At 42.0% G+C, this 20,504-nt stretch overlaps 2 protein-coding genes across 2 annotated transcripts in view; both read left to right on the top strand.

Annotated features, from left to right (window-relative positions):
* The window catches only part of LOC111661431 (melanocortin-2 receptor accessory protein 2A), a 3,475-nt gene extending 1,562 nt beyond the window's left edge, over positions 1-1,913 (top strand). The window contains exon 3 of the mRNA XM_023414995.2: positions 170-1,913. Coding sequence (XP_023270763.1) covers positions 170-659 — 490 coding nt within the window. The 3' untranslated portion in view covers positions 660-1,913. The remainder of the gene's footprint in view (positions 1-169) is intronic.
* Positions 1,914-7,760: 5,847 nt separating this feature from the next.
* LOC111661579 (uncharacterized) overlaps positions 7,761-20,504 on the top strand; it is a 22,259-nt gene continuing 9,515 nt past the window's right edge. The window contains exons 1-12 of the mRNA XM_023415195.2: positions 7,761-8,180; positions 8,348-8,419; positions 8,713-10,139; positions 10,335-13,815; positions 14,096-14,251; positions 15,172-15,210; positions 15,816-15,934; positions 16,781-16,937; positions 17,189-17,328; positions 18,935-19,061; positions 19,708-19,743; positions 20,308-20,468. Coding sequence (XP_023270963.1) covers positions 8,372-8,419; positions 8,713-10,139; positions 10,335-13,815; positions 14,096-14,251; positions 15,172-15,210; positions 15,816-15,934; positions 16,781-16,937; positions 17,189-17,328; positions 18,935-19,061; positions 19,708-19,743; positions 20,308-20,468 — 5,891 coding nt within the window. The 5' untranslated portion in view covers positions 7,761-8,180; positions 8,348-8,371. The remainder of the gene's footprint in view (positions 8,181-8,347; positions 8,420-8,712; positions 10,140-10,334; positions 13,816-14,095; positions 14,252-15,171; positions 15,211-15,815; positions 15,935-16,780; positions 16,938-17,188; positions 17,329-18,934; positions 19,062-19,707; positions 19,744-20,307; positions 20,469-20,504) is intronic.

The following is a 20,504-nucleotide window of genomic DNA, read 5'->3' as shown; positions in this document are numbered from 1 at the left end:
TGGATTTTTTTTTTTTTTAATATTAACATCGAGGCACAGACATCTTTAGTCATTTTAAGTGTTTGCCTACAGCTACACCCAGGATAAAATTAATAATAAAAGCTCCTCACATTCTCAAAGCCCTTTCCTGCTGCAATCACACTCTGGCTCTTTCCTTCTTTCCTAACAGAAACCCAGACTCTGCTGAAAAGCGTCATCGACCAGGGAGCTGTCTGGTAGACATCAGTGGTTCCCAGGAGGAAAACGACAAAGCCTTTTCTCGCCCATTGCTAGCGGAGTCCCACTCATATTTTCATTTCTATATCAACGAGGAGGATAAGGGTGAGGGGAAGCAAAAACCAGAGGAGAAAAGTGTTGCAAAGCATTGCGGGGCCGGAGCCCAGCAGGCAACCTGCAGGGGACCCAGAGGCAGCAGCTCCTCAGGGATGAATGATACGGAAGCGGACACTGAGGAAGCCGGGGGCCACAGACCTCTCAACGGACTAATAGAGGAGAGTAAGACAGACAGAGAATGTGCCTTCCTGTCTCACTTCAACATCCCAAACTTTGTGAACTTGGAGCAGAGTTCAGCACTGGGAGAGGATGATCTGCCGTACGAACCGTCCGTCATACTGGAGCGCCGGTCTCACTCTCAGGATGCTCACTGTGACATCCACTAAGGCTGTTTCTATACAAAGAGATGACAGGCATGGGCAGAATGCCTTTGTTATGTTATTTGCTTTCATTTCAAGGGGTCATTAATGGCCTGGCAGAGGGAAACATACTCACCCGCCACACATCTACCTTTCCTCCCATAGCTTCTCTGCTTGGAGTGTTTTTAGGTTTTTCAACAAAGGGTACAAAGGATGGCCAACAATTCTGTATTAAGTGAAACACATTTATAAAAATGACTTTTCATCCCAAAGATAAAATAGCTTCACAAATACTACCTTTAACTGCAAGTACTGAGCTCCACTGAATTGAATGTGGCTGTACTGTATCAAGACATGATGACTTTCCGCACAGGGACAGATAAAAAAAAAGGCACCAGGGAGCAATGCTTTGTAGAATTCATTCAGATATCATTTCTGTCTTATTCTCTTCTGAGCATAGTAGGCAGTGGATCCTATCTCTCCAACAAGAAACAAATGCCAGCGGCTCTGCCAACAAGATTAAAAGCAGAGAATTGAATTAATTTTCACTCTAACATGAAATGCCTTCTATTACAAAAAGGTGGAGTGTTCTTTAACTGTATATTAAGTAACCTAGTCTATGAGACAGGTAACCTGGGAGCTTGGATGATAATGTGATATTGTACTTTTGTAGTCAGAATTCTGTTCATGGCCCAAATAAAGCCTACCTGTATTCTTTTGGAAATCAACTCAACATTGATGTGGTGTAGCATTTGTTAACATTACATAATGGCTATGAATTTGAATCTGTGTCAGCTGTAATAACAATATACAAAAACTTAAAGCTGCACTGATCATTATTTTTTAAAGTGCAATGAATCAAATGACTCTGTGTGATGTGAGGGGACTGGATATTGGACTTACAAACTCCTCCAGATGAATGCTAATGTTAAAATGTTATGTCATATCAACTCTATAAAGTGGTAATATTTCAGTGTTGTGTTCACGACTTGTAGCGAGAAGTAGCCAAAAAAGTGAATGAATGCAGGTTTGAGTTATGTCGTCTCAAATTTGGTTTCACCATGGTGACAATAAAGTAGAATATCTATACTCATGTAAACACAGTGAGAATTATCAGAGTTATCAAATTGCAAGTATTATTGTAATTGATGTTAAAATGTGTTTGTAATGTCTTCAGTGTCACACATGCTGAGGTGCCCTGCACTTCTGTATGTGTCTTTATTCATGCAAAAAATCCTAACCCTTTCCAGTCACGACAAATTAAATGTGCTTTGAGCAGTATCGGGTGATGATTATGTAAAGGTTGTCACATATCAGCAAATGCACAAGCTAGGTATATTTGGCTGACGGACAGATGTGCTGCGAATGCCAGAGAATCTATCAACATTAACGCAACGCTGACCTCACCAAATCAGCCTTTCAGATTTTTGACAAACAGTCCATTAGTTCTCTTCCTGAGGTGCGAGGGAAAATAAATGTTCAAAACATTCATTCTCGTCTCCTACGCTGATGGTTCTCATGTTTGTTGAAAGGCAGACAGTTGGGACCAGGCTGAACAAATGGGATTAGTTAGTTGCCAAGGACTGTTTGCAGAAACGGCCTCTGCAATTTGGTCAATGTTTTTTTTCTATCCGTACGAAGCAGGGAAATGTTGTTCTTTAATTAATTTAGCGTATTATCACATTCTTCTACGTGAAGCGATTAGTTGTTTACTGACCAATGAACTATCATGGCAGCTGTTATGAGGAATAGTGCTAGAAATTGGTTATAGAACGCATGTTATAATCCAAATTTTCTGTCTTTCTCCACTTTTTTTTTCTTTCCAATTATCATATACGGCACGAATATTCCTTTATTTATATCTTTGTCACAGGGCTGAGAAATGCAAACCGTCAGACTGTCACTTTACCAGCACAGCTGAGTAGGTAATGCTCAGAAGTGTTGCTCAGAACCTCATGTGACACCTGTGAAAGAGTTTAGAGCTCAGTTCTGCTGGAGTTAGCTCTGAATAAGGGACAGCAGAGTTCAGACACTCAAGAGCGTGTGTAGGCAGCGGGTTTAAAGTCTGAGGTTATGTAATGTAAACACGAACAAATGCTAAGGTTCATCAACAAGTGGATTTTCCGACTAAAACACAGCCAGAGAAATGTTTAAGTGCCTGCAGGATTGCCTTTCCTGGTGGGCGAGTTACCCTCAAACGAACTCAAAGACGTGTGTGACCTGTGAGTAGCACTGCAGAGAGGATGCACAAACAACGGCTTTCACCACAAAGAATTCGTCATTCCCTCATGTCTGAGTGGCAGAACTTCAAAATAAAATTATTTTACACATCATCTGAGATGGTTGCTGTGGTGATTGTGGCACATGGCTCAATCACTCGGCGATAAGAGTGAGAGAGAGCAGCAGTGAGTCAGAATCTTATTTATCTTCTGATTGAGGGGGTGTTCAGTGAAACTGTGTCCACTGTATAAATCTCTATGACAAGAAAGCTGACAGGCTATTTGCATGAAACACAAACCGTACAGAAAACGGAATATTCTCCATCTGTCAAACTCAGAATGTGTGAAAATATGTCAGCAACCATAGCCTCATATAACTGTATCCACAACCAGTGTATTCAACTCCTGATGTGCTTTGAGTACAACACATGCAAGAAGGAGCTCCAGTCGCCACATGCCTCAGCAGTTCAGGCCTGAACCAACTTCACCAAGACTGGCCTCCAGGGGTGCAGTTATCATCAACAACCAGTGGGTGGGGTGATGGAGTTACATCAATGCCACGCAAGGAGTCTGCCATTTGCTGTTTCCTAAATGCCCCAAGGCGGTCTCTCTAGGCACTGTAGTTGACATTTGGAGAGTTGCAATGACGCTTCAACAAATGAGCAGCAAATGAGCAAACTGATGGAGGGAGAGGGGAGGGGAGGGAGGGAGACAGGAGCAGGGACAGAGGAAAACATTTGCATTTTGCTAACGCGGAAAATTCTTAGGGATTTGGTGGGCGTTCAAAAGAAATGCTAGTCAAATATGTAATTACATAGTCGATTGCACGAAAACAAAACGCACAGCCTATTTTATGGGGTCCATGCACAGGCTGCCATGATACGAGAAAGCAAAACATTATAAAATATCCACAAGACAACATTGTTCCCAGTTTTCGAGAATGAGCACTGAAGAGGAGATGCACTGGAGATGAAGCCTCCATGATTGAATTCACCCAAGAAGAAGAAAGTTCAGACCCATGTCCAATATATCGAGAAATTATTTTTAGGCTTACACGTTCAAGAGCGAACTATCTTGGCCAAAGGTTACCTAAACAAGCTCACTCTATGTGTTATCTGAGAATTATAGCAGATGTATAAGATAAATGCTCTGTGATAGGCACTGCATGACGCACTGCACCAAACCAACTGGCTCAAAGTCTCCTCACCTCTCTGTAACGTATAGCCATGTGTTTAGTAGCATGAAGGAGAAGGATTTGGGGCATTTATTTTAAATAAAATGATCAAAAAATTCATCAGACATTTTTTTTTGATTTTATTTTTATTGTATCAAAACAAAAAACCTAACAGGATCTTTTCTTCTTTTTAATGTTTCTACTTTAAGACAACCATCCATGTGACTGAAGAGCATTTCCTGTATTATTATGTTTTATTACACTTTGAATATCACTGTTTCTCTTTGGTAAATGCACAATATCTATGATGGATCTACTTCAGGCTACCAATTATATTCTTATTCATAGTTATAAGTTTTCCCTAAAGTGAAAATTGTAGCCAGCCTAAATCCATTGCACTATTGGCAGCTATGCTGTCAAACCCAGACGCCACAGTTACAATCTTATTTGAAAAGTTAACAAAAGAAAAATCACCAAATCTTTCACAGACATGGAATTAATCTTAAAAATGACACCTGAACTGCACTCAAGAGCCTCCCCATTGTACAATAAAGCCTAAAATCTATTCCTCTTCTTGCGTTTTGTTTTGTTGGCCTGGCCTCAGTAGCTTGCCAATTCAAATGTCGTGCCAAGCAAGCAAAAAATCTGGGTGGATCCCGAGAGTGAGTGACTCCTTCGTTCTCATTCAACAGCAACAAAGCAGCTGTTTACACACGCCTGCAGTGGAGCTGCTCGCTGTAACAAAAAGAGGTCGCTTGTGGTGAGCAGCTGGCAAGTAAACATGTCTGTAACTGCGTCAGTGCGACACAGGGAAGTGAACAAAATCAATCATATACTGTAAAACTCCTCCTGGCCTCAAAAACGACTTCTTCTAACAGTGAATATTATAATTGGACAAATAGAAATTGTTCGTTGTGACTCATCTCCTACTCATTTGTATTCCCAGTGTATAACAAGCTCTTGAGCTAATCCTTTCAATCCAGGCTAATTAGTCAAGCCAGCAGAGGTGAAGAGACAGTAAACGCTGCATGTTGTTTTTTTTTTCCTCAGTGTTTGTTAACATGCCTGTATTTTTCCCTACTAATGGTTTATTTATAGCTCCAAACCAGTAAAACTAGACTTCCACTCCTCTGAGTGATAATTGTGATAAGTGGCATCATTTGCATATGCTTCATATTGAGGACACGCTAACATGCGTTATAGCTGTCTTTTGTTTCTGAAATGCGTTAACATCCAAAAAACCCAGAGTATTTGATAATGGTAACTGGGGAGAAAACCCAGCCAAATTATTAGCATTATGTCAGGTTCACCAATGCTTTTTGCTATTAGTAAGAGAAAAAAAACATGAAAGGCGAGTGTAAATTTTTAATAGGGTGTAGAAAGAGACAGGTTTCAGTTTCTGTAGCACATAAATAAATTATGGGAAAGAGACAGGCAGAGAGGGGGAGTGCATTTGCATGTATTTGTGAATGTGATGCATGTCAGGTGTGTGTTGCGTGTTCAGTGTGCACGTTGTATGTCTGTGTGAATAAAAGGGGTTTGAGGTGTAAGAACAGCCCTAACTGCTGGTTTTAAAGGTGGGGCTCTGAGTTCAGATGATGGTCCTGCAGGGGGGTGCAGGCTGAGGGGTGAGGGGGGTCTTCTGCAAAATAATTTTAGTTGTTGATTGATTTTACCCATAAATCCATCAGAAAAACAGAATACCTAGGCAGTCTTTTACAAGAGGGGAGTCCATGGACTATAATGTTTGTCTATATAGCCAAAAGTCATTGTCTGTACCTGTTGTGTCTTTGTTTGAGGCACCAATAGGCAGTTGCTCAACAAACTGCCATAGCTGGCTGCTGTGTCACGGTGCTCAAAGCCTCGGGGGTGTGTAAGCAACCTGGCCCGGGCAGATTCCACCTGCACCTCAGCCCTCAACACCATGGGAAAATATAGCAACATTGACAATGACTTCTAAGTAGCGCAGGACTGCAAGAGTTAGCTTTGATATTTCCTAGTTGTAGAGAGCACTATTAGGCTAGTTATTAATATTAATCAGATGCAGGCTGGTCTGTCTGAAGAGGAACAGGTTCCCTCAAAAGAGGTGGCGGTGCGCTGAAAGGCTTCATTCTTCTGAGGGCTTTTTGCAGCGGGCTGCGTTTGACCGGTTTGTTCCTGAGACAGCAGAGGAGACAGGAGACACACTGATCATGGTAAGATCCCTCGGTGTGTGTGTGTGTGTGTGTGTGTTTCTGGTGATGGGCTTGTACAGAAATGAACTCTGGGCTTGTGGGATTTTCAGGTCGATAGAGTACTGGGCTGTCTGGAAAACTCTGCAAAGCTTGGTTTTACAGTTGGTGCAGAAACCTGTTAGAAACAGCTCAGGATGACATGGGCATGTGACTGCAGCCTCTGAAATTAGATTAATGAGCGAAATCTGATCCCTGCCAACAGTTTTATTTCCTATGTAAACACTTCAAGCTGTACTATCAAAACATTAACGTAAAGTAGGCGGTATGAAAACACTGACGGTATCTGATAATTTAGGCTAAACATGGCCGTTGAAGGTCGAAAATAATATCCATCGAGAATGTGTCTGTCACGTAAACCACTAATTAGCAGGGCCACTCCTCCACCTACAGGCAGGGTGGATAGTGTCAAACTGAAATGTGAAAAAACAGTAGGTCGATATTAAAACTTCTGATGCCACGATCTTGATCTTTAAGATGTTTAAGTCGAAACGATGAGTCAGCCAGACAACCAGAGAGAAGCAGTGAAAGGGTTAAAGTTCTTCGACCTAGCAGCATGGAAAGACTGACTTGAGCTGCCCGCCAAATGAAACAACGGCTAGAAGAATCTGGAAAAGCAGAAAACTGAATTCAACAGGCTCTTTAGCCCACATAGTCAATGCGTCATCTCCCCTGGAAAACTTTGTTTTGACACGGGCTTCTGGTGCTTTCAATTGTTGAAATAAAAGTCGGAATTTGGAGTAGGACACGCATCATCGAGTCAAGGTGAGGCAAGGCACCACATAGGCAGCAGTGTCGCTTTACTTAACCAGAATCCTTGAATCTATAAAACAAAAAAAGTCCACTCTTGTTTAATAAGTCTATTTGATACCTAATATACACAGCAGGTCTGTTTTCAGCCTCATGAGGAAAACTCTAGGCTACAAGAGCAAGTTTGGACTCCCTTGTCCCGATGTCTAGCAAATGTCTGACATATTTGACAGCCAAGTGATACTTTGATACACTACAAGCTGATGTGCCAACACTTGAATATCCCATACACATTGCTGTTATTCGCTGTTTAAATTTACCGTTGCATAATCCTGTTTCAGTGTTCTGTGTATTAATGGGATTGAATTGATTGATTATAGGGAATGGGTAAATGTCAAAGCTTTTACTTGTTCTTCATTCTCCTGCTGCAGAGCTGTAAAGCTCCGTCTGTGACAAGTGACAATAACACTGTATAAAGAATGCACATATGCACAAATGCAGTTATACAACACATAATTTGTGTTTAGACATATGTTAGAGACTTAAAGTTTCAGTAGTTGGGAGATGGCTGTATAGATAGATAGATAGATAGAATAAAGGCTAGATTTTGTAGAAGAACTAAATAAACTAAATAAAGAAGCAAGTGTAGCAATGAAATATATAAATATGAATAATAAAAAAAATAATAGAGATAGACCTGTAGCTATGTTCTGAATATATACTCAGGGTAAAAAAAAAAAAGTTCACAATCACTGCTGATAAAATGAAACCCATCTTTACCTAAAGCTTGGCGGTTAGCCATCAGCCAGACTATGATATCAGCACAACACAGCGTGGGAAAACCACTTGTTGACTAACAACGAGCTATTCTGCCAGTGTCACTAGTGGCACTAGTGTCAGAGGTTTACGAGGAACACTTGAATGCATCATTTTACCACTGGGCTGCGTGCGCTCCGCTGGAGGGGCAGAACTTCAACAGCACGCAAGCATATCTTCGATGCCACAGTCCACCGCACTCGTGCAGTTGTGGATGCTTCACTTGAAGCAAAGAGGAATAAAGACAACATGTCTATCTGTTAGACATGCATCTGAGTGCAGATCTTAATCTGTACAAACTGACAGCGCTTTATATGTTGGAGGGGGCCGAAAAGTTTTCTTCTATGTCTAATTAAGGGTGAGTGGATTTTTTTTTTTTTTAATTACAGGCTCTCAAGCACAGAGATATGGATGGATCTATCACTTTGCTAAGGCAGAATATCTTTTGTGGTGAACTCCTGCTCTTTCAAACTGCTATTGTTTATCCTGGTGGAATGATTTTTGTTTTTGTTTTATGCTCTGTAGGAGTTTTTGTTCTAAAGCAAAATCATGTTCACAACCTACATAAAGAGTCTGAATGATATGGTATTTTCTACGGTAAGCTGACAGGTTATAAGCACTCCTGCATGTCTTTGCTATATGCTGAGAGATGCATGGCCATACTAAAAATATGTCTATGAACAAACAACCCCTACTTATATTTACTTTGGATGCCAAGCCTGCACTCCCTTCCTTTGTCCATAGACTGTTTATCATATTTGTACTACCATGTGTAAGTACTCTCAGTTTAGCAAAATTGTGCGCATATTCATATTGAAATGCATGTTTATTGACTGCAACTGCATATGTAAGAAGGCATTTATGTGAGTTGTTTCTCTGCTTTGCTTCAGTCTGAGAGCCCCGAAGAGCAGCCAAGCACTGGGGTCTTGGGCCGTATTGGGAGCTGGTTCTCTCCATGGAAAGGAAACGGTCCAAAGAGTCCTATTGAAAATGCCTCCCCAACTAGTGATCAGGCTGTTAAGTCAGAGGGATACAAGGAGAGTGGGGAGTTCGTGAGACCCAAGCCAGGAGAACAACAGTGGCAGGAGGAGAAGGAGCACAGCTCTAATCCCAATCCACTGGGTTTCTCCAGAGACAGTTTCTTCTGTGAGGAGAAGGACGCCACGCAGTCTGCCCACAGCCACGGCTCCGTTGGGAACAGCACTGAGACAGGAGAAGGAGGTCCAAAAGAGGAGGAGTTTGTAGAGAGCAGGAAGGAGGGAACAGGGCAGGGCAAAGAGAGGGAGGAGAGCAGCAACGGTCCTTCAGCGAGCGGGATTCCTGACAAGAATGCCAGTCATCTGACACATCTCCCTTCCTCCACTAAACAGGGTGTGGTATGGGACTCTGACCGGGCACACGCCCAGCCTCAGGCCAGGAGACAAGCACAGGCCCAGGCAGGCAAGAGGCTCCATGTGTACCTGGAGGAGACCAGCGTGATTCAACGCGGCCGAGACGCTTGTGCTTCACAGGAAGTCGTCCGCACCAAAGTCACAGAAAGACTACGGGTCCTCCCAAAGGCAGACTCATCACAAAGTTTTGATCTACCAAAGAGCTCAAGTTCAAAAAGTGCAAAGAACAAAAGGACAAATGTTAGGCCTGCCATTGGGGCACAGGGTTATTACAGTGCTCTAGTGGGAGTGTCACTGAAATCACACAAAGACTCACAGTTAGAGACTGAACCTGATAAAGAACAAACAGAGGCAGACAGCATGGGGCGTAAGAATGCAGCCAGAAGGAAAGTACGAAAAAACTCTCAGGAGGATGGAGGGAACAGCCCCCAGGAAAAAATGTCTCCTAATGCTCAACCTGTCCCGGAGGGATTCCCTTCATCAGATAACTCAGTGACCAGTCCTCAGGGCAAAAGTCCAAAGACACACATGGGAGAATCGTCTGTAAACTCCTCCTCCACACACCACCCCACCTCCCAGACCTCACCTGAAGGAGGGGAAAGTCAGACTTCCTGTCCTGATACCATCAAGCAATTGGACAACTTCCAGGATTCAAACTCAGTCATTGCAGACACACTGGTATGTGTGGTTGATGTTGGCGCAGACATGGAGGACGATGACAGCCTTTACAGAGTAGAAAGGAAGACAGAGACACCAGAGTCCAAACGTAGGAGTATGAAAGTTTCTCGGAGTGAGGTGAAGTTTTTTCCAAAAAGTGTGCCTTTGAAGTCTTCGCAAAGTCCAGCAGACGACAAACAGGATTTTAAACCAGCATTAAAGAATACCAATGAAGAAAAGGATATGGCCAAAACAGAGATTGACGCGAGGTAAGTTAAAGTTGGAAATTAAAGTGAATGATTAAGATTAATTTAAAATACACACAACAAATGTTTAATTGTACAACTAGTGCGTCTCCAACATTAGCAGACATTTTGGCTGTATGTGTTAATGTTGAGATTTTACAAAATATTAAAAAAAAAAAAAAAAAGTTTACCTCTCCCTTTACCTCTCATCATACACAGACTACATGACCTGACGAAAACTGATGAGGAGCCTAAACCAGTCGTCGGCCGCATTGCAGATAAAATCAACCTCTTTGAGCGGCAGCATGCAGCAGGGGGTAACAAACAGACCTTCCAAACCCCGCGAAGTGCTGATACCTCTCCGGTCAGGAAAACCACAGAGAGGCTGAAAGCAGAATTTGAGTTGTCGGACCAGAGGTCGAGATCAGCCGAACGTTACAGCACAGCCAGGTCCAGCCCTGCGTCACCTGCCAGAGAGAAACCGTTGACTGTCAAGGAGCGAATGAGGAACTTTAGACAGGCATCTAAATCAGAGGCTAAACCAGCACTACCTCAAAAGCCAGCCATGACTGGAATGTCTCAAAAGACCACATCATCTGTTGCTGCATCAGAGTTGCCAGAACTGGACAGTCGGGATAAACTGGATACTGAAGAGCAGATAAAGGCAACAGCAATGTCAGAGATAATACGAAAACCAGATGGACGAGATTGCAGTACTGTAGGGGTAAAGATTTCCATTCAACAACAACCACCAACAGCCCCCAAAACAACAGACACTGTGGCCTCGAACACAACAGATCAGGGTACGAAACCTAACAGTGTTGAACCAGATGTCCCAGCTAAAGGAACTGATGACTCCTCAGAAATGACCAGCAGTGTTAGACCACAGGCCAAAGGCCCCAGCAGAACAGGCTCCCGCTCTAAAAGAAAGAAAAGTAAAGAGCCTACAAGTCCCATGAGCCCAAATAGGGAAAACAAACCTACAAGTAAGTCAGACATCGCTGCTATAAAACAAGAGCAGGTGGATGATACAGTGGAGCCCGTCTCTGCCGCCAAACAGCTCACTGACAAAGTCTCATCATCATCTGATAAAGGCCAAGAAAACACATCAGAAAAACAGTCGCTTTCTGATACTAGACAGAAAAATTTTAAAAAGGAAGCGGAAGTATTAGGAAAAGAGAAGCAGCAGTTAGATTCTTCATTTAAAACAGAGAACAGTGACAAACCAGACAACAGACAGGAGGGACTACCTGAACCATCTGTCATCAAAGATGAACCTGATACTGCTGCTTCTAACCGTGGAACAAAGAAGCCTATTGACAAGGACCCCGTTACTTTACCCCAAGAGGAGGAAAAGACAGGGGGACACAGCCTTGTGTTCACACAGTACAGAGAAAAGGCTTCCAAGGACAGCAGTGAAACTTCAGAGTCCTCCCCCTCACCTGCTGTTGACAGGCCTATTGAGAAGACTCCTTCAGTGGAGCAGGAGTTACCTGTTGAACAGCCCAAATTAGATAAAAAATCATCAGTGCAGCCTGAATCAAAAAGTAAAGGAAAAGTAATCCAGCCCGGTAAAAGAAAAGAAGGGCAAAAATCGCAACCTCAAAACAAAGACACAAAACCAGTAAATCTGTCTGAGAGTAAGAATGTGGAGAAAGAGGAAGGGAGAGAAAAAAAAAATCAGACTGAGAACAAAGACAAAAAAAAACCACAGCAGCTGCTGCGTTCAGATAAAAATACCACAAGTGGCAAGGTTTCAGACAGTGGACAAGGTATCTCAGGAACAGAGAGAAGTGTTGCTAAGGACGATGAAAGAAAAAATGCTGAGAGAAAAGAGCAGCCACAGCCCATTAAAGACATAAAACAAGAAGCTTATCCACTAGAACCAGCCTCTCAGTCATCAGAAAAGATCAGTGCATCATCAGAGGACCTCCCTGCTCAAACACAGCATGTCAGTCAGATGGCGACTGCACATCCAGAAAAAAATGCTATTTGCGCCGTCACTCAGACTAATGAGGCTGTGAGTCGGACCAAGAGCGATAATGGACCTTTGAAGGGAGAGACGACAACAACTGTGCCTCTACAGAAGTCCACAGAAAGCTCTGGAACAGACGCAGAGCCAGTGGTGAGTGCAGCAGAGCCACAGGCTAATTCTGTATCAGTGGAAAAAACAGAGAATTCACCCGATGACTCACGTACACATGGAGCTAATGATGTTGAGTTCTCCAGCCCAAAGCCTGTTATCAAAGCAACTACAGCAGCTGAGAAAGTGACTGTAAAAGCTGCTAATGACACTCCAGTGCCGATAACTGTACAGACTGAAAATAATGCAGAGAACCAATCATCTGTTAAAGAGCCTTCTCCTGTTTCAGTCTCTAAATCTGCGAGCAGCCAGGGAGAAGGGCCGGATGATGGGAAAAAAAGTTCAACTGTCAAAACAGTGCCCTCAGAAGAGAAAATCTCAGGCGATATAAGCAAACTCGCTCCTAGCACTTCACTCAAGGGTGCAGAAGAAATAGCACAAGGCCTTTCTAATAGAAATGCTTCTAAATCCACAGTTAACGTGGCAGAGAACACGGCTGAGAAAACATTAAGTTCGCAAGTCAATGAACTCCCACCCGTTGCTAATGGTGACATCTCCCCAGATTCACAACCCCTCACAGTCAAAAAGGAACCGGTCAATAACAAGCCAAGTGCAACTCCAAAAGCACCCACTTCTCCAGAGGCTAATAAACTGAGCCCAGACTCAATCCAACGTTCACCCATGAAGAAGCTCCATTTGCCACGGGGACTAAGCAAAGACGATTCTACAAAACAGCAAGACGCCCCCTCTAGCTGGCTGGATCTGGACTTTCCCAAACGGAAACCTAAAGTCACAGAGCGCAAACTGAGCTCTTCTGTTAGTGAGAGCAATCTCCTGGACCCGTCTGGTGAGCTAGATGATGATGATTTCATTGATAAAATCAAGAAGCTTTGCGCCCCCTTCTCCCTCCCACCACGTAAACACAACCAACTTCGGCCACCTCAGCCCCCCTTTGCCATGCCAGCTATCAAGGAGGACCGCTTTGAGAAGACGTTTGACCCTGAGGAGTTTAAGTTTGGCTTGAGGAAGAAGAACCAGTTCACCTTAGACACACCCCCGAGTCTCTTAGCCAAACGAAACGAGACTAAATCTGGCCTGAAGCCCGCCAGGGCTAGTTTGGCCGATAGGAGCTTTCTGCTCAGTAGCCTCGACACCGACTCTCGACTCAGGGATAAAACCTCAGTCAAGGATGAGGTGGACACCAAGGAGGAGAAAGATGATAAGATCAAGGTGAAGTCTCGCTTGGAGGGGAGCTGTGTCCTCAGCAGCCTCAACTCCTCCATCAGAGGGAAGAGGAATGGCGCTCAAACACAGGAAGAAGGCACCAGCTCTGAGGATGGTACATCTAGCAAAAGCCCAAAGCTAAGCCCTCCACCTTTATCCCAGCCACACCCACCAAACCCGACCACCACAGCACCAATGAAAGTCACACTGACCAAGCAGAGCTCTGCCCTGAGCGACACAAAGGAAGCTGCAGAGGCTGTGGTCAGTGACTCAGGCCCTCCATTTCCTTCCTTTAACGACATCAAGCTGCCAGACTATTTAGAGAAGTATCTCCAACAGGAACCAGGAAAACCAGTGGAGAGCACACAAGCACAGGAGCAAGTCAATAACAAGGTTAGTTGCAGTGTCTGCGTGTTATTTTCACTAACTAAAAACGATATGGTTGTACATATAGTTGTCCTCATAACACAGAGATTTCAAAGGCAAAACTACCTCTCACAAGCAAGTTTAAGTAAAGCAAAGTAGAGTGTATCAGTTGTCTAATGAAAGAAAATACTCATAGTACTCTGCATTAACATACTTCTCATTACAATACAAGTCATCTCTACATTTTATGAGTAGAGAATCACAATGAACAACTCATATACTTAGCTGATGGTTTTATTTTTATCAGGTTATTGGAAAAATGACAACTCCGGTTTCTGGAGGTGAAGCAGACCTGGCTGTAAAACCAGGTCAACTGCTTCCTGATGCTGGGCCTTTTCCTGCGATTCCTCCATCCACACAGCCTACACTCCCTGAGCAGCCACAGGGGAAACTTCGTAATCATGTAAGTGTGCCACAGACGCACTAACTAATAGATTAGTGTCACAAATTAAATCTGTACTTCTGTTTGAAATACATGTGTATGAGTTTATTTGCATTCTGCAGAGAAGCCTCTGTTCACACTAACACTGGATCGTTTGTCTCATTTGGCTGGTAAAAAACAAAACTGTGCTGTGTTTTGAGCTGCAGCTAAAGATCATTTTACATGTCCATGGTCACCAAATCATTTCCATGTAATTTCCTCGGACGTTTCCTGGAAAGAAACTATGTAATTAGGCACTAATTATAGGGAAAATACACATTTCCGTGAAAGGACAGCTCCAGCAAGTAAATGTTTTTTCAGTAGTAAATGATGATTCAAATTTTTGTCATCCATTTTTGTAATCAATTTCCAAGTGGTCTCAGATTTTTGGACCCCACTCTATGCTAAATTCTATGTCTGCAATTAGACAAATTTCACATTTCTCAATGTACAGCCGACCTGCTATGCACTGAAAACACAGTTATTCAGTTTATTACCAAAGCAGATTAAGAAAACAAGTAAATATTCATATTTACATGGGCATTTTTGCTTAGAAAATTACTTAAATCATTGATTATCAAAATTGTTACTAACTTAATGTTACAAGCTTTCTAATTGCTGTAGTTGACATTTTTTCAGTTTCGTTTTGATGGCACTTGTAGCTTACAATTCACAAGCTGACTATCGCGCGGCCATGTTGTATTAAGAAACACTGCTTGAATATAAATGTAAAACAGGGTAGCCTCCGTGTAGCCACTCCGTCCCCAGAAGTAAACTGAAAGGTCAATACATTCGACAGGCAAAGAGCTGATGCACAAAAACATTAGATTAACTTCTCTAGCATTTTACAGATGTTTGCCATACACCGCAAGTCGCAATAAGTCTGTGTGTTTGCATTCCAGATAAGAACTGCCAGAGGATTTCACAAGCGCCCTGGAAAGGTACAGTAGGCACAGTTTTGCCCACTTACAACAGAAACAAGATGGAGAGAGGAATCTGGACAGACAACTCTCTGTTCTGTGAAAACATCTGCTTTTCATATGGTGTTCTTGGGGGTAAACAAAGTATTTAAAAAAACAGTGTAGTGCAGATTCTCAGCTGGATGTGATTACAATCACAGAATATAGTGCTGCCAATGCAGTGCAAAACTTGTGGTTCTCCATTGTTATAGAACTTCATTAGAAGTTATTGCAGAAAAGAGAGATCCCCTGGCGCTCAGCATTTTCATTTTTTTGCCCAGGGATCCAATGTCATGACTGCCATTAAAAAAACAAAACACTCACGCCTATGCTTTTATTTTGAAATTATGCATTACATTAACAGCACAACCTGGTGTTTCAAGTAACCGTGTGATTTTTAGTTGACATAATAATGTGGGAAGGGAGGTGTGGGAAAGTGCCATGCTATTAGCTCCCTCTCAGCACTCATTGAATCAGGATTTAATGTGATGAAATGCACATTTAATGCATTTCACCATTTAATATTTCTTTTCATGGCTAATGTGTTGATTTTTATTTTTGACACTTCCCCTCATGTCTCCACACAGATGGTGTTGTTTGAGAGGGCTGATTTCAGTGGCGAAACGTATAAGATTTACAGGGACATAGCAGATGCTACGTCTCTGCAGCTCTCGCCTCTCATATCTGTGAAGGTTGTAAGAGGATGGTAAGTGGTGACAATGAAAAGGAAATGTATACTGAAGTGTAGTTCAAATTACTGTCAAGTGGTTTGGGGATACCAGGGTTGCTTGTAGTTGCTGCTGGATGTGTCTCAAGATTTCTTAAATGAGATAGCAGAATTGAGAATTCAGCACTTGATGACTGCAACTGTATACTTTTTCCTTTAAAGGAGCCCGTGGAGTTTCACTCCCTAGTGCTACAGTGTTCAAAAACACCGCAGGCTACTCTTGAACATCCAAGCTAAATATTTATATCATTTCTTGCATTTTGATATATTTAAATAACCTCTGCAGAAAGAATTGCACTATATCCATATAATTATATCATCAATTAATAACCTATACTGTCTTTCATTAATGATATTTAAAGTTCAGCATTTTGAGAAATGCTTGTGTTCATTTTCTTGATGAAAGTAAGAAGAGAAAGTCGACACCACTCTCCTGCCCGTCTTTAGCTTAGCTTATTTTAGCATTAAGACTGAAAATATTGGGAAACAGCTAGTGACATGAGGGGGCAATATGTCATTTTTGTCAGTTGTCACAGTTTTTGTACAAATTAACCAAATGAGATATAATGTTAATCAGTGAGCTTTAGCTTTTTTGTTATCTGTGGACAGTCAGCTAAGTTAAGCTAACAGGCTGCTTGCTGTAGCTTTATATTTACCAGACAGATCTGAGAGTGGTGTCGATCTTCTTTAATTTTGAACAAGAAAGCAGATAAGCATGTTTCCAAAAATGCAGAAATATTGCTAACAGACCACATACATTTATAATAATAAATGTAATTGTGTGTTTCTGCCATGTGTTTCTGTACGTTTTTCTTTTCACTACAGCTGGGTGCTCTACGAGAAGCCTGACTTCCAGGGACGCTCCATTGCTTTGGAAGAGGGGGGAATGGAATTGACAAATTTGTGGGAAGAGCCTGATTCAGAGACAGAACCACACAACAAGCCACCAGTGCTGATTGGCTCTATTCGACTTGCTGTCTGGGTGAGTGCACTGGTCAAACACTTCCACCTCACCTGGCCTCATCAATATCTGCATTATCGTCACCTGGCGTCACCTTTTGAAATGCAGCTAATAAATGATATTGCTTTATTGATATTCAGCCCAGACTCCTTTGGAGCAGGAAAAAAAAAAAGACTTGTTAAGATCTTACCGGTTTTTATTGTTAGGAATGATTTAAGGACTAAAATGGGCCACTGCTGATAATTGCTGTGTTTGTTTCCACCTCTCTGTAGGATTACAGCATACCCCATATTGATCTGTTTACTGAACCGGAGGGCCACGGAAGAGTAACGCCTTACCACGATGACACAATAGAGACAGGCTCATTTGGCATCCCAGTGAGCACTGCTTCAATCCAAGTGCACTCTGGGGTGTAAGTATGGCTGTTTCAGCAAAACCAATCTTTCACATCTTTGCGATTGGCCCCTGGTAAAGCATGGATGAAAGTAACAAACATGCTGAAAAAATCAAACAATTAGCAAGACACATGGTCTACTTATTGTGATTGATCGGAGTGTTAGAAAGGTAGTTACCCGGAGATTAGATTTTATTTGAAATACAATACATTTAGGCTAAAGAAGGAAGAAGTTGTGTCTTTGCTTTGCAGCAATAAAACATGAAGTGCAAGTAATGAGACAATCCCATTACTCTGCAATGATTTTTGTATTGCTAATGACAGCCAGACCCACCAGAGGAGTAGTCTTTGGAAATCTTGCCTGCTGTGCTCAATGTAGAGCTGTCTTTTTAATGGGATGCTCTCAGTGTTTGGCTTTGACAAATAGCTGAGAGTTAGTAATCATTACTATGTTCCTCAGTGTTTGGTTTGACTCTCACTCATTTTCCTCCTCAGGAATGTCTGTCCTGCTGTTGCATGTTAGAAAAGAAGGAGAGAGAGTAGGTGTGGGGGCACTTGGAAAACGTAGAGAGGTGGAGACTAGATGGAGAGTGAGAGACAGACAAAGGTGTGGAGAGAATTTGGCAAAGGGGAGAATGTTTTTCCACGTGAGAGGTGTAAGCATTCAGGACATTTTTTGCCCTGCCCCTGAGGAGGTTAATGACAGCAGACCTTTTTCCCACAACTATTTTTGTCAGTTTACCTTGGCACCTTTGCAAGAGACCTAACATTTTACAGATTGTTTCAGCATTTCTCAGCATCTCAACGAAACTTCCAACTAACTGCTGTCAGTTGCCAGTTAATCTTTGCTGAGTTAAAAATAATTCTGCCTCAGCAGCTCCTTCTACAGTGTTAACTCTGCAACATGTAGAACAACTGTTCAGCAGATGTAGTTTTTGTTTAAGCTCCATTCGGTTCACCGAGCAATATGACTCATTTCCTCCTGTTAGTATGCATCTTTCAGTACCATGAGGTTGGAATCACCTCTTGATATCACATCCTCAGCTCTAGCTGAATGAACTGCATTTATTTTTTCTGCCAGAGGCTCACATGTGGTGATTGGTATGAGGCATTGTCTTATGCTAGATAATGGCTTGAAATGCCAGAGGTGGGGCATAATTCCAACAAAGGCTTCCTATGCTAAAAATGAAGTATAAAAGAAAAATGCTTTGAGCTGCCATTCCCAATATGTTTTATTGTAAAACAAATAGCTTTTGTTCTCAGCTCTGGTTGCATGACTCATGTCTGAGGTAGATAGAAAATACTCAATTAAAACCCTGCCTTGACCTAATAATGCTTAATGTACTGAACAGAAACAGCAATCATACTTATCTGCATTGTTAAGGACACAGCAGCTGCTGCTTTCTATGTGGAAAAACAAGCATAAGCGTGAGTTTCCTTTTTTTTATAACAGTGATGTCTTACCACTTTTTTAAAAAGTAAGGCGTAACAAGCCATGCAAGGTCGTGATATGACTCACAGTGATTTTAAAACCGCCCTGAGGCATAGTTAGGCATAATGTGGAGAGACCTCCTGGCTTAAGGCTGAATTAACCGTGTGATGTGGGTGTTTGTCCGTCCTCCAGGTGGCTGGTGTTCAGCGACCCAGGTTTCCAGGGCATGCTAGCTGTGCTGGAGACAGGAGTGTACCCTATTCCCGAGACCTGGGGCTTTCCGTCACCCTTCGTGGGATCCCTTAGACCACTTAAAATGGTGCGTGCTTATGTGCAACATCTAATGCACATTGCAGGGGGTAGTTCAAGAGCGTGATAAGTTAATTAGCTGCATAGTTGCGTAGTTGGTCAGTCCAACTTTTCAGTCCTGACTAAAATTTGGTGATCACCAGACTTTTCCTCTAGCACCATCATGGGGTTGACATTTGTGGTTTGTATGAAATGTGTCGACAACTATTGGATGGATTGCCCTGATATTTGGTTCAAATATTCATGGCCCCCTCAGAACAAATGTTATTGCATTGTTTACATGCTAAATGCTAAACTGCTAAATGATCTTTATTATAATCATGAACATGTTTGTTTTGTGTAAAATTTCAGTATTAAACGTACTTCACTTTTGTGACTCTGTAATGACAGAGTGCTTTTATAAAGCTCCTGTCTGGTGCTCTGTCTGAAGAGAGTCATTGTGGAAATTAGCAGCAACTAATTACCCAGGAACAGAAGTTCAGATCAGTATGTTATGTGTGTTCTGTTCAATTTTCTTTGCTCCCTGTCACTCTTCAACAGAATCGTCACCATTTCCAAGAAAATAGAATAATTAGTATAATTGCTAACTGTCTTGTTTTTTTTAAGTTGTACATTCAATTAGAGGAAAAAAAGGTCTAATTATGTCTCTGTTCCAGGGTGGTTTCAAAGTGGAGAATCCCAATGAAGTCAAGGTATGTACAGCTCTCTCCATCCTGAATAGATTGAAGTTTTATTTTTCTTCACTTGAGTATTATTAAGTTAAATGAATATAAGCAATGTAATAAAGCAAATTATGGACTGTGATTATTGAATGGAGGAAAACATGATTTTATAAGAAGCCTTCATGGTGCTTTGTGGTCTTTGGCTCATTTTTCCATTAAGTGTTTAAGATTCTTTAGGCCAAAAATAGAAGAATTTCCTGTGTCACCACAGTGTGTTTTGGCAACAGAAATTTTCAGACCACAGAATAAAAGATAGAGAGCTTTTTTTTCCTACCCAATCTGCTGTACTGGGATTCAACAATTGTACAAGGTGACAAGCACTGTGTACAGATTCATAATGTGCTCACAAATGTCTGAGAGATGAAGAATCCAAGGACGTGCTCTGCATTTTCATCATTTTAAGTGCGCCATCATCAAGAAATAAAACATCATTCAAACTTGATTGATTCAGTTTGTCATTCATTTGTCAGCGTCAGTTTTAACATACTGTCTAATATACTGTATATATAAAGTACTGTCCTTTGTCTGTTACAGGCTAAGGTGTATGAAAAGCCTGGCTTTGAGGGCTCCTGTGTGGAAATCGACAGTGACATTTTCAGCTTTTCTGAAGATGAAGAAGACATTACCGCAGACAGCACAAACCTTGCCTCAAAGAAAGTGAAGTCTGTGGGTTCTTTAAAGATCATTGGAGGACTGTGAGTTTTCACTTTTCTATTGCACCATAGCATCTC

Source organism: Seriola lalandi, unplaced genomic scaffold (assembly GCF_002814215.2).
Source record: "Seriola lalandi dorsalis isolate HSWRI2012SDOR001 ecotype SW California unplaced genomic scaffold, Sedor1 jcf7180002054544, whole genome shotgun sequence".
Lineage (NCBI taxonomy): Eukaryota > Metazoa > Chordata > Actinopteri > Carangiformes > Carangidae > Seriola > Seriola lalandi.
Note: the sequence above shows the minus strand (reverse complement) of the source record. Positions and strands in the feature narration are given on the sequence as shown.